This window comes from Rhinopithecus roxellana, chromosome 4, assembly GCF_007565055.1.
Source record: "Rhinopithecus roxellana isolate Shanxi Qingling chromosome 4, ASM756505v1, whole genome shotgun sequence".
In the NCBI taxonomy this organism is placed as follows: Eukaryota; Metazoa; Chordata; class Mammalia; order Primates; family Cercopithecidae; genus Rhinopithecus; species Rhinopithecus roxellana.
Genome location: NC_044552.1, coordinates 123,722,221 through 123,740,063, shown reverse-complemented (window position 1 = coordinate 123,740,063; position 17,843 = coordinate 123,722,221). Strand labels below are relative to the sequence as shown.

Below are 17,843 nucleotides of genomic sequence, written 5' to 3'. Positions count from 1 at the left end.
TTATTACATTATTTAATTTAATTATACAACATATAGAAAGTTTTTAGTGTAGTACTTTTCTAATAGATGTGACTATTGAGAGTGTATTTTGAAATCCATATCACATATAGCAAAAAGAAAAGGAAAACAATCCTATTTTTAAAATTACATTGCAATATATACATATGTAAATATAAATACATATATTCACTGTGATAGCATCCAAAATGGCCCCCATGAAGCCCCACCTCCTGATATTCTCAACTCTGTTTGTTCTCTCCACATTGTGCCATTGTTGGTCCATGTGACCAATATCATGTGAAAGAAGAGATGTCACTTCTGTGATTAGGTTTTCAAAGACTGTGGCTTACATCCAAGTTCCCTCATTCTTTCTCTCATGTGCTTTCTCTCTCAGTATCATTGCTCTAGGAGAAGCCAGATGACATTTTATGAAAGTTTTTCTAGCATCCTACAGAATGGAGGCCTGGCAACAACTGTGAGTGAGCTGAGAAACAGATTTTCTCCAGCCCTACCCGAGCCTTGAGATGATGGCAGCCCTGGGGACAAGTTAACTACAACTTTACAAAGGCCCTGATTCAGAACAACTCCACTAAGCCAGTCCCGGATCCTGACCCTCAGAAACTCTATAAGGTAATAAATCTTTGTTGTTTTAAGATATTAGTTTGGGGGCAATTCATTACACCACAAGGGAGACCTACCATAGTTGTCAATGTTGAGCAGAAAAGAAACATTTAGAATTCTTTTGAAGTTTTTAATAATTCAAGCCTATCACCAACACATCAATATGTTTTCTGTTTTACATTGAAATTATATGAGAGTATGGAGACTTGCTCTGTGGATTTCTGTTTCTAAATACATTATGGGTTTTCTTATTTTCTATTAGGTCTTGAAAAAAAGCAAATATCAGTTAATGTCACCCAAAAGCACAAGGGATTTTACTCAAATATTTCTTGGATGATATAGTACTTTTTAGGAAAAACATCTGCCACAAAAATGTTTGTCTCAAAATGATGTTTTGCTGGCATAGATCACTGCTGCAAGTGCCTTGCTGTCCTGTGCAGAAGGACATGCTTTGCACAGTGCATGGCTGCTATTGGTGCTATGTAATTGTCCATCATCACAGTACTATGATATTAGTGCTCAGAGTCTGTTAGTCACTTTGCAAGATGTTCTGGCTTAAATGATGTTCTTTGTTTCACTGAATTGTGTAATGTCAAGAGATTCTGCTGTTACTAAAATAGAACACATAATGCTAGATTAAATACCTAATTTCTTAAAATGGGACTCTCTGATTTTCTAATTCCAGAAGAATTCAATGATCTAATGGTTTCACTATCAATCCATCAGCAATCCTTCTCTAAGAGTGTCTGTTGGAGTCTTGGGGACCCAGACTGGCTGAATATTCTTACCAGGTAAGCCTTTTGTTGAAGCTTCAGATTATGATAGAAAACAGTAGTGGTGGAGAGAGGAACAGGAATGGTCTTTGATTCGTTTGCCAGGGCTGCCTAACAAAGTACCATGAACTGGGTGACTTAAGCAACAGAAATGTATTTCTCACAGTTTTGGAGGCTGGAAATCCAAGATCAAGTTGTTGGCAGGGTTGGTTTCTTCTGAGGGCCTCTCTCCTTAGCTTGTAAAGAGTTGTCTTTCCTTTGTGTCTTCATATGGTCTCCCTTTGTGCCTGTTGTGCCCTACTCACCTCTTCTTTTATGAACACCAGTCATATTGAATTAGGGTCCATCCTAATGACCTTATGTTACCTCTTTAAAGACCCTGTCTCCAAATACAATCACATTCTGAGGTACTTCAACATGTAAATTTTTAGGAGACATTATTCAAACCACAAGAGAATCAAAATTCATTGTTTAGGTAAAAAACTAAAAGAGCAAACAAATAAAATCTTTGGAAATTTTCAACAGAGCTGAATAAGTGATATGTATTGTAATAAAAGTGGTAACAAGAGCAGCCTTCTTGTAAGTAAATTTTATGATAGTTCTGATATGTTTTTTACCCGTAGTTTTTATTTCTTCTGCATAAAAGATTTGTAATACTTATTTGATATAATTAGCTCACTTCCAAGAAAGACCAATGTTCAAATACAGTTTTTTATAAAATCTACATTAACAGAGAATTTATGAAGCTTATATTATCTGGTGTGTGTGTGTGTTTGTCTAAATAAAGAGAAATCAGTAATTCACGTATACTAGAGAACAATATTAACCCAGAACAATCTTTCTTTTCTTATCCATCATTTTTTAAATTATCCCAAGTAAAAAACAGAAAATGTCAATATTCTACCAACTTAATGAGTATACAATAGGTGCTATAACTATTAGCATTATTCTTCTTGCTAGTGCTGTGAGCCCTGATGAAGCATTTGATGCCCGGTCTTTCTCATACAACCTCCCAAACAGAGTTACTGTTAAGACAGGTCCGGATGTTGGCTTCAGACTAAACAAGCGTCCATCAGTTGACACCTGATTAAAACAAAAAAGTAGGCAAAGGCTACATTCAAGTTATACAATCCCATAACTCACTTTAAAAATTTACTATAACACAATGAAGAAACAAAAATGCTGGCCAAATTGTGTTGTATCAGAAAAATTTGAAATGTTGCCGAGTATGAGAAAAATTCGAGCTATGAAACTGGCACTGATTCATTTATTATTGAGATGACTGTAATCAATATCTTCTACTTTATTTACTTTTGGAGGCGCCGTAAGAGTTAATAAACACAAACCAGTGGATTTGGCAGTATACAGAAGAGAAACCTAGTCCTCTCAGACAAAATAAATGCTCCCCACAATTGCTCCTCACAATGGCCTGAAGCAATTGACTAAGAGGGGTTTGAACTGAGCATCTGTCATCTCCTGTCTCTTGCTCACCACAACCACCTCATCATTCCACTGTCCTCCCTCACCCCAGCAGTGGTTTCTACCAGGAACAGGGAGTGAGAGGAGAACTTGCAGGAAGTCAGCAGAAGAATGTGGCTGGGCAGAGCACATGTGCAGCAAGGGATTATTTCTGAACTTTAAAAAGTTTTTGCTTTTTTGCCAACATCAGCCACTGTCGAATTCTCTCTTTTTCAGCTTTTCCTTGTCTCTTTTCCTTCTACCGTCACACAGAGCCTCGACTCACTCGATGAGAGGGACTCCTTTCAACTTCCCTAGGCCATCACTTCCCAGTGATCCTGATGGGCTCCAGTGGGATTGGTTCTGAAACTACTCTCGTTGAATCTTCTTTCTACTTAGAAGATCTTAAACTCTGTATAACCCCCAAAATAAGATATATATCTTTTTATTCTCAAGGACACACTAATTACTATGTTAAGAATTCCCAGTCAAGAAATGCAGCCTGCTCAATGTCCTTCATGATCCCCAAGGACAATCTAGCCCTTTACAAATGGAAATTTTTATGATATTTGTAAGCATTTGAGCAGGTTTTTGTATCAAAAACTGCTTCCTCTTACATGAAACTAATTGGCAATATTCAAAGATTCTTACCTGAAATTCTCCAGGTGCAAGCTGATTTTCACTCAGCAACACCTCAGGAAAGACATACTGGGTTCCGAAAGTGCCACTGAGGGAGAACATTTCAAACCTGGTAGAAGCTGTTTCAACTGAGTCACCGCAAGTGTTTAAATTAGTCGTTTTACACTTCAACAAGGTACAAATCTAGGGAAGTCATGAAAACCAGTAAGTCATAAGAAAGTCATGTGGGATTTGTTAATTTGCTTGATTTAATCATTTCATGGTGTATACACATATCAAAATATCACATCATACACTGTAAAGATATATAATTTTCATTCATTAATGACAATAAAGCTAGGGTAAATTTTAAAGATTAAAAAATAGAATAAAATAATTAAATAAAATGCTAGATGCTCTTAAAAAAAACATGAGAAAGTCAACTGAAATATTCTCTTGATCTAGAAAAATGCCTATGCCACTTTATTTGGTAAAATAATGTTACTTCTTCATTAGAGTCATCCAGCTTATTGCAGAATAATTAATACAACTAATAATAAAAATAAAGGACTTTAAGCCCCAGTGCCTCCTGCAATTCACTGTCAAAAAGATTAGCCACGTAAAAGCAATCAGATCCTTGGCCTATAGCCATGAACAACTATATCTTCAATATTCTCAAGTTACTAATGATTTTAATTATCAAGAATTTAAAATGTGTTTAAAGGTTTAATTTAGGCACCTGTGTAAATCGTATCTTATTGCCTGTTTCACACAATAAAAGAGCTTCAGAGTTGCAATGAACCCCAGAGTTGACCTAGAGCCAACCCCTGTAATCTGGAAAAGTCATATCCTCTATATCTGTGCAAGAACTGAAAACCTTCTCCATTAAGTTTTTTTTCCACTATAGTATGTAGCTATTGAATATAAAATCTAAGTATGTGAGTCATCTCACCATGCAGATGAAAAGTTTCCAAAAGGAGATCCATATTCATTTAATGCCATCTGTATGGCATATTCCAAGTCACCTTCATTTCTTGCTTGACTAAAGCAGTAGCCACTAACTGGTCTCATTGTTTCCACTTTGCAGGTGGAAAGTAATCACTTCAGTGCAAGTATATTAAGATGGGATGGAAGTAACTTCCAGGTAAAGGTAGAATGAACACATGCTTCAATTTTATTTTCTACAATCCTTCAAAAAGAACACTAATTTTTTAGCCCACAAAGACTGGAAAATAGGAGGATAGACTACAGCACAGTTTTAAAAACTAGGATGTTGATAGAAAAAGTAGTAACTGATTTAGCAGACCTAAGAAAGCCAAGTCCTAAACTAACAGTAGAAAGGGCCGAGAATCAACCCTATCTACACTGCAAAGCACTCAAAGATTTCATCGCTGGGACCGCTCTGTACTTAGAGCTAGGAGTAAAGTTGTGGCAGTCAAAGGAAAAAAAAATGAGCAGAAAGTTGTGAAGGATGCCTTGGATACTAAGTCCTCCAAAAAATTGGGTAACTGATCCTCCCCTACTCCAGTAAATAACTGACAATGTTTCCAGGGGGGGTAAAGTGGATGTTCTTTAGATGAAAGTTTAAGAGACACAGTTGAAGGGGATTACCTGAATAAATAACACTGAATGTTGAAAACGTTCCCCCTCAGCCCCCAACCACACCTTGCAAGGCCATTTTCCCCACTTGGCTCCCTAATGCTGCCAGCAGGGATTTATCTTTCAGGAATAGGGTTGCCAGGTAAAACACAGGGCAAGACTCCCAGTTAAATTTGAAGTTCAGATACGCAACAAATAATTTTTTAGTATAAGTATGTCTTAAATATTGAATGGGACATTCTTACACTTTAAAAAAACAAAAAAGTGTTTATCTGGGCAGTGACTCCTGCCTGTAATCCCAGCACTTTGGGAGGCCGAGGCAGGTGGATCACTTGAGGTCAAGAGTTCGAGACCAGCCTGGCCAACATGGTGAAACGCCATCTGTACCAGACATACAAAAAATTAGCTGGGTGTGGTGGCATGCACCTCTAATCCCAGCTACTGGGGAGGTTGAGGCAGAAGAATTGTTTGAACCCAGAAGGCAGAGGTTGCAGTGAGTGGAGATCGTGCCATTGCACTCCAGCCTTGGCAACAGAGAGAGACTGTCTCAACCAAAAAAAAAAAAAAAAAAAAAGCTTATCTGAACTTCAAATTTACCTGGAGATCCTGTATTTTTATTTCCTAAACTAGACAACTGATTCAAGATGGAAATTAGAAGAATCTTGAAAACTGCAAGACATGACCATTCCAAGAGGAAGTCTCTAAAGACACTTACCTTAGATTTCCCCCCAGCAAAAGGTCCAGCTAGGTCATTCTATCATGAAGCTCAAAATTGACAAGTGTTACTCACATGCTCAGAATTTTCTATGAGTTTTTGGTAATCCCCAAGAGTTATCAGATATGTGAGAAAAACGTATTGCATGAAAAAGCAAATAAAAAAGCAGATAAAGGCAACTTAAAGGAAGCAGGGGGAAGGAGTTTCAATAAAAAGTTTTCTAAATAGCCTCAGAGAGAGAAGAAAAAATAATACATGCACAAAACAACAAGTGTTGAAGAAAAAGTAAAATTCAGAAGACAAGAAAAAAGAGTTCTTGGAAATTATGAGCATGTTAACAAAAATAAAAGATTCAGTACAAGATTTGGAAGATCAAGAGGAGGAAATCTCTCAGAAAGTAGAGGGGAAAAATAAAGTAGTAAAAAATAGTAGAGAAAGTGTCGGAAAATTAGAGCACCAATCCAAGAGGCAAAAGATCCCAATAATAAGAGTTTCAGAAAAAGAGAAAAAGAAAATGGAAAGGAAGAAACTGCATGCATTCTGGGGAAGGTGCAGAATGAGGAATACGCATACAGAGAATCAAGAATCAGAAGAACTTCAGAATTCTCAATAGCAACATAAGATGTGAGGATATAATACATTCACAACCCTGAAGAAAAGTTATAACCACCTTTGAGTTCCATGCCCAGGGAAATACTTAACTAAATTTAAGAGGAAAGGCACTTTCAGACTGGTAAGTCTCAAAAATCTTGCATCCCAATCACTCTCTTTCCGGAAACTGTTAACAACAAGAAAGAGGGCACAAGCCCAAAAGAAGGAAGACGGGGAACAGAAAACAGGAAATCCACACCGGGAAGTGGTAAAAAAAAAATCTTTACCACGAGGATAAAGGGAGATTCCAGGATGACTCCTATCATGTACAAGGCATGGAGAGCAGCCAGTTCAGATTAGAGCAACGTAACTAGACAGCATTGACTCCAACAGAAGAAAGGAGCAAATAAAGGTAGAAGGAGAAAAACAGAGAACCCAAAGCAAGGAAATAGCTAAGAGAGCATTCCTAGGATGACAGTAAAGGAAATCTCAATATGACAGCTGTGCAGAAGGACTAGAGGGAAACCAGTGCAGAGAAAGGTTATTATTTTTAGCTCGAGGTAATCTTATGAAAATGATATTGTGGGAAAATTATTCTGAGATGTCGTTAGTAGATTTGGGGTTTTAACAAAAAGTCGAAGAAAATTAACTAAATTTTTTAAAAAAGGCAATTAATAACTTTAGGAAAAACAAAGAAAAAATATAAAAGCAGTAAGTTTGTAATGACATTGATATAAACAAAATTATGCATATTCACTATAGAATGCTTAGAAAATCTGTGTGGCAAGATAGGGGTTTATTTCACTTTTACCTCTCTTTGTTTCTCTTCACTTGGATTGGAGGTGGCTTTTGGTGATAATCAAGATTTTTCAATCATAATATATCATCACAGTTAGACTATGAAAAATTATAAATACAATATTATACCAAAATTCCTTATCTTCAATACCAAAATCCAAAATCCTCTGAAAATAAAGGATTTTTGTAACCCACTGGCACATTGGCATTAAGACAGAACTTGAATTAACATAAGGCTATCACATTTTTATTCAAGCTATTTAAGGTGAATAGTCCCATGTTTTCCAATAGATATATTAATATGCTTGATTCTGGGTATTTTCCCAGACTCTGCTGGTAATATCAAGTAATATGTATTATTATCTTTAAATAGAAAGATTCCAAAACATAACTGGTACCAATCGTTTAAATGGAATATCACCGTCTAGCAAGATAAACAGAAAGCTTGGTTTTACTTGACAAAGCTAACCTACCTCACAACACTAAGAAAGAACTTCCCACAACTCTCTTTAGATAGAGCTAAGACTCTGGGGGAGGCAAAAAGGTAGGAAAAGGTAGAGGAGGCAGGAAGGAAAAGGAGGGAAGAAGAGCTAAGAGATTACCCTCTTGTTTAGTGACCAACCTTTTTTAACTTAAAAATAATACATCACAATTTATACTTCAATTATAAAAATTTATATAGCAATATAATACCGCATGTATGTCACATATATAAGCCTACATATGTTAATATACCACATAATATACCATAATATACCATATAATTCATTTAATGTCCACTTGTTGGACATTTTGTACCTGTGTTCATGATACTATTTTTCCCCCTTTCCTCCAGCACCTTGGAACACTGAGTAAGAGTATTGATTCCTCCTTTATTTTATTTTATTTTATTTTGAGACAGAGTCTCACTCTTTTGCCTAGGCTGGAGTGCAGTGGCACAATTTCAGCTCACTACAACCTCTATCTCCCAGGATCAAGCAATTCTCCCGCCTCGACCTCCCAAGTAGCTGGGATTGCAGGTGCCTGCCACCATGCCTGGCTAATTTTTGTATTTTTAGTAGAGACAGGGTTTCACCATGTTGGACAGTCTGGTCACGAACTCCTGATCTCAGGTGATCTGCCCGCCTTGACCTCCCAAAGTGCTGGGATTACAGGCCACCGCACCTGGCCCGATTCCTCTCATATTTTATATATTTTTTCTTTTGTAGCTCTTTCTCCTAGACCTACAAAGGCAATCAAGGCTCTCTCATTTGTTGAGAAACATAAACACACACACACACACACACACACACACACACACACACATTTCTCCTGACCATGAGTCTCTGTTAAGCCCTTGTCTTGCTTCTCTTCTTCTTGTCTCAGATAAGACTTCTTGGGGAAAAAAATGCATTCACTTCCCTTTGACTTTTCAACCCAGTATAATCTGCCCATCATGCTATCATTATGAGCTCAGAAAATTCTTCCAAAATTATGCTAAAAAATGCTAATAATGGTCAACGTATTGCATTAATACACCTCACGATTTCCTTCTTCCAAGAGTCTCTACTTCCTTGCATCTACCAGATGTTCTCTTTTTAAATTTTCTTTTATTTCTCAATTGTATTTGCAGGTTTCTTGTCCTCTGTCTTTTCCTGCCCCAAATACCGAAGCTCCCAAAGGTTCTACCTTGTCAATAGTTCTTTATTGTCAGTACAGTCTCCTTTTTAGTGTCATTCACTCTTGTGTGCTTAATCGCCCCTTGTATTTTGCTGATTCTCGAAACAATATTTCTAATTCTAGTACCTCCGTTAAGCATCAAACCGAAGTATTCAACAGCCAACTGGCTGGGTCCAGCTGAATGTCTCACAACTACTTCAAAACCATCGTATCTATAACTGAACTCAGCCTCTACCCACTGTCAACCAGTCTGCTCCTCTCTTGCCTCCTGATCTGTCAGAGGCATCTCACCCACCCAGCCGTTCTTGCCAGAAACCTGCCACATTCTGGACTCTTCATTCTGCTTTCCTGTTCCACATCAAATTAGCCACTTAGTTCCGTTTTCTAAATATTTCTAGACTCCATGCTCTGCTTTTATTCTGACAAACACAGTCGTGGTCCAGACCCTTAATAAGACTATTTTAGTAATCTAGTCTTTTGGGTCTTTGCTCCATCATCTACAGAGTAGTAAAAATGATATACTCAAAGGCAGATCTGACCACATCATTCCCTCACTGGACCACTTCCACCAGCTGACCATCACCTGCAGAATAAAGGCTGAATCTTAAGTGTACTAGGTAAGATCCTGCAGGACAGGATGTTGCCTCCAGGCTTATTTCCCACCAACCCCAGCTTCTCAAGCTATGCCTTAGTAGCACTGACCTGCTTGATTTTCCCTGCAGACCCTGCTCCTGCCTGCATCCACACCCTTGTTCATGCTCTTCACAGCACAAAGAATCCCCTCCTCTTTTTCACCTGGATAATAGCATCAGCTCCAGAAACTTCCCTGCATTCCCAAATTAATCTAAGTGGAGCTCTTTAGTACTCCTGCGGCAAAATGTGCATTCTACGGACTATCACATGCCAACCTATGCTGAAATTATCTGTTCAAATGTCTTTCTCCATTACTAATTCCTCAAGAGGAGAATCTATGCTTATTTATCTTCATATCATTAACACTGAATAAATACCTGGCATATAGTAGGCCTTCACTTGCTAAAATGAACAAGTATTGATAGAGTAGTTACCATAGAGCAAACAAAATACTGTGCAGTTGGCATAATTTCAGCACTTAAGGGGTTCTCAGTCTCAAATAAGTATGTGAATACTATGACATAATATGTCTTTGATAAAGTTAAGCATATGGTGTTCTGGGAGCACACAAAGGAGGTACTTAACTCAGCTAGGGAGGTAGGAGTAGCTCCTTGGGAAATATCCAGGCAGGCTCCTTGGTGAAGAAAACACCTGAAAAGTGCTATGAAAATGAGTAGGTGGGGCTCGCCATGGATAAAGGACCAAACAATCTGTGCAAACACCTCGAGGTTCTGCAGGTGCTGGCAAATAGGAAATAGGAAAATATCTCAATATTGCAGAAGACCAGGATATATGTAAGTAGAAGTGAAATTAGAGGATAGAGAATAGGAAGGGACCACACATCTAGACTTCGTGTGTCTTTCATGTTAAGAAATTTGATTTGTCAATTAGAAGTCAGTGAAGAATTTTAAGCCAGACAGTATTATAATCAAAAACAGCTTTTTGTGATTTCTGTAACTACAGTGTAGGGAACTGACTGGATGGAGCTGAGATGGTCAGACTGTCAACAGGAAGCTCTGTTAAGTGAGATAAGATGAGGGCCAGACCAAGGAAGAGAAGAGTAGAATTAGAGGACCATGGAGGCCACTTGTGAGCGTGAGAGATTGGATCTTTGCAGCAACAAATCATTCCATTGAACAATCTTGGTGGTCAACTCCATTCATGTCCAGGATATACTTAGCGTCAAACTCTTTATAAAGCAAGATAGGCATTTGTGAAAATATAGGGAAAATGGTTTGTTCAGGAGGAAATAAAACAGGTTTTCAATGAACTGTTATAATTATCTGTAATTTAAATATTTATTTTTAATACTGCTATTGTAAGTAAATGTTCTGCCTTTCCCCAGTCAGCTTAAAATTGAACTGACATCTAAGATTTCAAGATTCAGCAAATAGGCCAGGCATGGTGGCTCATCCCTGTAATCTCAACACTTTGGGAGGCTAAGGTGGGCAGATCGCCTGAGCTCAGGGAGTTCAAGGCCACCCTGGCCAATATGGTGAAACTCAGTCTCTACTAAAATACAAAAAAAAAAAAAAATTAACCAGGCATGGTGGCACTTGCCTATAGTCCCAGCTATTTGGGAGGCGGAGGCATGAGAATTGTGTGCCACTGCACTCCAGCTTGGGCTACAGAGTGAGACTCTGTCTCAAAAATAAAAAAGAAAAAAAGATGCAGCAAATGAATTTAGCCTATATTTATAGGCTTTCCAGCTCAAGTTGAATTTCAGGTAAACAACAAAAGTTTTAGGATGCATAAATCCCCAAAAGCGGGATATGCTTATACTAAAAAATCATTCATTATCTATCTAAAATGTATATTTAACTGAGTGTCTTTATTTTATCCAGTATCTCTTCTGACATTAAAATATTACCTGTAGATAATAGCGCCCTTCCACAGTGTGCAGTCCATCAAATGCCCCTAGGGCATACGCTTCATCTGCTAGGTTGTCAGACATCTTGTAGGTTAGATGACAGCAGAGATCTTTCTGACAAACTGTGTAATTTCCTGCAACTCCTGCGAGCTTCACGAAAGTGAATTCATCGAAAAAGACAGTGCCCTTAAATTCCTGGTTTCCTGACGAGAGCGGTTCTATACTGCTGGCATAGGAAGTCCAATTCACAACTACAGAGTGGGATGGGTGGGATTCCAGTTGTGAGAGGAGGAGTTTTCCCTCTTCTGTCTTCATATCGTAATGAAATGCTCTTGAAGAACTGGGTGCATAGATGCCACTTCCTGGAAGTAATAAGTTGAAAATATCATTTGAAATGGGAAAGTAAAAAGGAATTTCATGATTGTTATTACTGTTTTAAACTCATATCCACATTTTACTCCCTCTAAGTTATATGTTTTATTAATTTCAGTAAAACATGCTGATAAAGACAGAGAAGTGAGAGGAAATCAATTAAAGTATGACACCCAGAAGCCAAGAAAGGAGAGATGTATGTAAGAAGTCATATATTTTTTAAAAAAAAATCAAGATAAATAAAACCAAATAAATCTACAAAACAATTTAGACTGAGATTGATTCTATAGCATATTAAAAACTAGATGTTCAAAAATTAAAAGCTGGAAAACATTGTATGTTTAAGGAGTATGCATTAGCTAGAAAAACATGTTTTTTTTTTTTTTCTTTTCTGATTACATCAGACTGCATATCTTTAAGATCACACATTACCTGTCATTTTCTTTGAGGGGTAATGTATGTTGGATGCAAGGAAATTGACCCTCATGCCCATAGCCCAAGCTGAATGGAATTCAACAGCTGACAAATGTGGCAAAACATTCATCCAAGCTGTTGGGAATAGTATGGTGTCCACGTGGAAATCTTTCACCAAGGTAACAGCAGGATCGTGGAAGAGTATATCAAAGCATGTGAAAATGCCAAAACTTCCAAAGCTGGTATTGAAAGTCACGATCTCAGGCTCCTTGGGTACATTGAATTGCTCTTCACCCATGAAAAGGTTTTGCTGCAATAAACAGAAGATAAAGAGAAAAAAATTCTTGTAGGAAGTTGATCTGGACATCACAGTGTCGGAAAAAGTGCAAGCTCACATCTTAGAGCCAATTTAATCTATAATCACTGTTTCCATGGGAAAAGAGATTGCTTTAGAGAACCAGAGGCCATTCTGGCTAAACTGAGCCTTTGGTTCAGTCTCCACATTACAGATGTGTACATGGGTATCTTTATCTATAAAGTCCCTTTGGAGTCTTATAAGACATGGGAGTAAAATAATTACTTCTATTTGCCAAGTATACTTCACTGTTTTCCTTGGCAAGGAACTTTGCTCCATTCTCCTCAAGACAGAGTTTATGTGGTAAGCAGTTTTTCATTCTAGCCTAGACCCGTTGCCAGGGTATGTCTTTAAAAAGACAAAGTCCAAAAGGCAACATTGTGCAACATAATGCATGTAGTACTTTCTGACTCCTACACACTCCTAAAAACACACTCCTGTGTTCTTACATGCACACGGAACCCCTTAAGCCTCTTTATAGGAGCTTTCCACACTTTATCATTACTTTCTATGCTTTGCCTCTACTTGATTTCTAAAGTACTCTCATCATTATCAATAAAGTATTTTTCTCCTTGCCCGCTTTATTTTCTTAGATATTAACTAATTGGATTATTTGCAAATTAATTTTACCTTATGGTAGCGTGCTACCAGTTTTCCTTGAGAATCAAATACCACATCAGTGTTGTATTGGTAACGGCCATCAGGGGGACACTGAGGATCACTGGTATTGCATGGCTTCTTGTCCCCAATATTTGCCACAACGTAGATAGAGTTGTTCTTGGCCAAGCAGCTAAGTCTTTCTTGTACTGGGGTCTGGCCAAATCTGGTATATGTTTATTGGAGGAAGAAAATCTTTGTAAATCAATCTTAGCTTTTATGAAAATCCTGAATGATAGTTGCCTAAACTTATTATTTGATATATGCAAAAATAAATTCTAAATAACAATAATTAGAAGAGAAGGATTAAGACAAGAAAGGAGTTCAGAGGAATCCCATGCTTGAGTAAAATTGGTTGTAGCAGTCTACTGTAGGATAAGATACCAGATCACATACTTTTTCTTCATAGCATTTATCATAATCTATAATCATATTTCCACTTGTGTGTCCATCTTATAATGTCTGCAGCATCCTGTGGATATCATGGGTCAATGACTTACGTATCTTGTTTACTAAACTTATGTCTAACAGAAGAGAGGCATTAAAAAATATTTTGGGGTGGGTGTGGTTGCTCGTGCCTATAATTCCAGCACTTTGGGAGTAGAAGGAGGAAGGATTGCTTGAGCCTAGGAGTTTGAGACCAGCCTGGGCAACAAAGCAAGACCATCTCTCTACAAAAAAATGGAAAAAAAAAAAATTGCCAGGCATAGTGGTGTGTGCCTGTAGTCTCAGATATTTGGGAGGCTGAGGTGGGAGGACTGCTTGAACTTGGGAGTTTGAGGCTACAGTGAGTTTCACTGCATTCCAACCTGGGCAACAGAGCAAATCCCTGAACCCTGTCTCAAAAAAAAAAAAAAAAAAAAAAACTTTAGGGGGGCCAGGTGCGGTGGCTCATGCCTGTAATCCCAACACTTTGGGAGGCCAAGGTGGGTGGATCGCCTGAGGTCAGGAGTTCGAGAGCAGCCTGACCAACATGGAGAAACCCCGTCTCTACTAAAAATACAAAATTAGCTGGGCACATGCCTATAATCCCAGCTACTCGAGAGGCTGAGGCAGAAGAATCGCTTGATCTTGGGAGGCGGAGGTTGTGGTGAGCAGAGATCATGCCATTGCACTCCATCCTAGGCAACAAGAGGGAGACTCCATCTCAAAAAAATTTAATTTAGAGGTAGGGGGATCCTAGGAAGATAGCAGAGCAGGGAATTTTTCTCCCCCACCTAGATAACAATTGCACGGTTGAAATCTGTCTGATATTGCTATTTTGGAGCTCTAGTGCTTGCAACTTCCAGAGGAATGCTTGGAACATAACTTACAGTTAATTTCAGTTCATTTTAGCTCTTAGCTCAATAGTGGTTACCAATTCCTCATCCCCTGTCCCTGTGACAGGCTGCCGTGTCTGTGTTCCTAAAGCAGCTTGCAGGCAGCATTTGGGAACAAGGTGGACAATAATGACCTTGTCTTTCAAATATATGAAATCTGTGTTCTGATCACTAATTGCTGCTTCTGATCATGGAAGTACAAACACAAAGGCAAGCAGCTATTGTGTATATACACACACACACACACACACCATTTTTGCAGGCCCTCTCTCTGGCTGAAGTGGCTTCCAGGAGATTTAAATTAGATCCAGTGCCTTATTTATTTATTTATTTTTCTCTTTTTCTCCTTTGGGTAGTGAGACATTTAAGGAAAAAGATACATAAAAGCAATTAAATATACAGGAAAATTTAGAAAGTTGCCATACATGCCCAGGGAAAGGCACAGGCTCATAAAAGGCCTAAGAAGACCTTAAATTTACATCTCAAGCTGATCCTCAACACAAACATCCTACAACAACAACAATAAAACAAACATAGCAAATCCAGAGAATGTGATTCCCAGAGTAACTATGTGATAAAATTCAAATGTCTAGTTATCAACCAGAAAAATCACAAATCATACAAAGAAACAGGAAAATATGACTCACTCAAAGGAGAGGGAAAATAAATCATCCCTGAAAAAGACCGCATGACAGACCTACTAAACACAGACTTCAAAACAATGATTTTACAGAGGCTGAAGAAAATAAAGGAAGATGTGGAGAAAATCAAAAACCAAAACAAAGTAGAAATATCAATAAAAAGATAGAAAACCTAAAATAACTGGAGCTGAAAATTACAATAACTGAAATGAATATTTTATAGGAGGACTCAAAGACCAATTCAGGCATGTAGAAAAAAGAAACAGCAAACTGGAAGACAGGACAGTTGAAATTATTCAGTCTGCAGAACAACAACAAAAAACAGTAAAGAAAATTGAATAGAGCCTTAGGAACACCATCAAGTGTCCAACACATGCATTGTGGGAGTCTCAGGAGAAGAGAGATTATTTGAAGAAATAATGGCAGAAAACTTCCCACATTTGGAGAAAGATATGAATAAAAAGATCCAAGAAGCTCGACAGACTCTGAGAGAATGAATTCAAAGAGACCCACACTAAGACACACTATAATCAAATTGTAGAAAGCCAAAGACAAAATGAGAATCTTGAAAGCAGCAAGACAGAAGTGACTCATACATACAAGGGATCCCCAATAAGATTATCAGCAGATTTCTCATCAGTAACTTTGGAGACCAGAAAGCATTGAGCTGATATATTTAAAGTACTGAAAGAACAAAAATATCTGACAATCAAGAATGCTATATCCAGCAGAACTGTCCTTCAAAAGTGAGGGAGAAATGAAGACATTACCAGATTTTAGAAGAAAGGAAAGAGAGAGGGGAGGGGAGGAGGGGGCGTGGTGGCTCCTAGCCACTTTGTGAGGCTGAGGCAGGTGGATGATGAGGTCAGGAGATCAAGACCACCCTGGCTAACATGGTAAAACCCCATCTCTACTAAAAATACAAAAAATTAGCCGGGCGTAGTGAAGGGTGCCTGTAGTCCCACCTACTCGGTAGGCTGAGGCAGGAGAATGACCTAAGTGAACTTGGGAGGAGGAGCTTGCAGTGAGCCTAGCTGGAGCCACTGCACTCCAGCCTGGGTAACAGAGCGAGACTCTGTCTCAAAAAAAAAAAAAAAAAAAAGAAAGAAAAGAAAGAAAGAAGGAAGGGAGGGAGGGAGGGAGGTAGAGAGGGACAAAGGAAGGAAGGATGGATACTGAGCATTGCACAAGAGGCTAAGATTTGTTCCAAATTTAGTAACAAATAGGCACTATTAAAACCTTTGAAGACAAAAACAACCTGGTCAAAATTTTCTTTGTAAAGATAAATAGAACACACAATATAGAATGTACCAGAACAATGAGAGACTAAATGCAAGGGACTCATTAGGAAGCTGTTGCCATAGTTCAAATAAGAGGTAACAAGGATTGGCTAGGGCATTACCAGCTAGTATGAAACTATGGAAATCCTGGAGCATTTGTTAATGTCTGATTTTTTTAACTCTTTTTCAAAGTTACCAATAATTGTCCCAGTAAAGCAATTAAAATACAATTTTGAAAATAATATATAACATATTGCTATATTTATCCTCTATTGCAAAACTCTGAAATGGTAAATGGGTTATACCAGGTTATTGAAGCACAGCTGAGAAGGCTGAGATAACTGTTATATGAAGAAAAATTTGGTGCCATCAAATCTTGGTTATTAGATCTACAAACAAATTTGTATAATTAATATAAGGAAGACCATAGCAATCATCTATAAAATAGATCCTTGAAAAAGATCAGAAAAGGATATAATAATACGTGTAGAAAAGTATTATTTAAATGTGTTTATAAGAAAGAACAACCATTCAATAGTTTAACCCACCTTTGTTTCTATTAACATCTGAAATACATAGATATAAATTACAACACATTGAACCACTTGAAACATGTTTACTCCCAGTCTTTTTGGATCACCTGAAGTGGTGGAATAGGTAGGTTGGTGTTTTGGATTTCTGAAACAGTTCTGATGACAAACATATTTTCCTACTATCTCTATTAGTCTTCGTGTATTCAAGCTACATTTCTCAGGTTGTTTGGCATATACATAAAATGCTCCAAAATTAGACCACATGTCCTGATTGAGGGATTAAAAATTCAGTTTGCTTATGTGTGCCTGAAATCTGCCTGTTGCTTCATCCGTGATATTTGCCAAGTCCTTAATCCATGCAGAGTTTTGTCCTGGGCACAGAAGGAAGAGGTGAAAGAGAATAATTGAAATGCATTCTTTAAGACTGCTTTCAAAGTGTTCAATCTCCAGGTATAACAAAAATCATCAATTATCAAAAAGACATTTACTAACCTAAAATCAGCACATGTTAAATATTCAACAAATGTTCATTAGGTTTTGACACAACACAAAGCACTATATTAGACATGTGAGCAATGGGGGAAGAATATTCCAGGCAGAGTTGTCCAAGCACACAATGTGTGAGACACAGAAATGTCAGATGTGGTTGCTATGCTTATAAAGCATTAGACTTACTGAAGAAACAATATGTGCACACACAACTCTGAAATAACAGTATGAAATAATACGCAATCAAATATCAAAATGCTTTTTGAGCCCTTCAGCTCCAAGCTGACCCTGATGAGGGCAATATGATCTTGGTGGCTCTGCAGAAACATCCATCCAGGAAGGCTCCCGCTCCCTGGGTCTCTCTCTTTGCTTTGTTCCCTGGGGCTCTGAGATTGGATTTCGTGAGGTAAGGTGAAGGCAGGCCCAAGAAGGGTGGTTACTACTGAGT

General features: G+C 38.0%; 1 protein-coding gene across 1 annotated transcript in view; it reads right to left on the bottom strand.

Moving 5' to 3' along the window:
• Positions 1 to 7: 7 nt before the first annotated feature.
• LOC104657997 (pantetheinase) overlaps positions 8 to 17,843 on the bottom strand; it is a 35,745-nt gene continuing 17,909 nt past the window's right edge. Inside the window, exons 4-8 of the mRNA XM_010357892.2 lie at positions 13,107 to 13,299; positions 12,140 to 12,431; positions 11,336 to 11,697; positions 3,504 to 3,674; positions 8 to 2,477 (exon numbers count right to left, since the gene is read on the bottom strand). Coding sequence (XP_010356194.1) covers positions 2,295 to 2,477; positions 3,504 to 3,674; positions 11,336 to 11,697; positions 12,140 to 12,431; positions 13,107 to 13,299 — 1,201 coding nt within the window. The 3' untranslated portion in view covers positions 8 to 2,294. The remainder of the gene's footprint in view (positions 2,478 to 3,503; positions 3,675 to 11,335; positions 11,698 to 12,139; positions 12,432 to 13,106; positions 13,300 to 17,843) is intronic.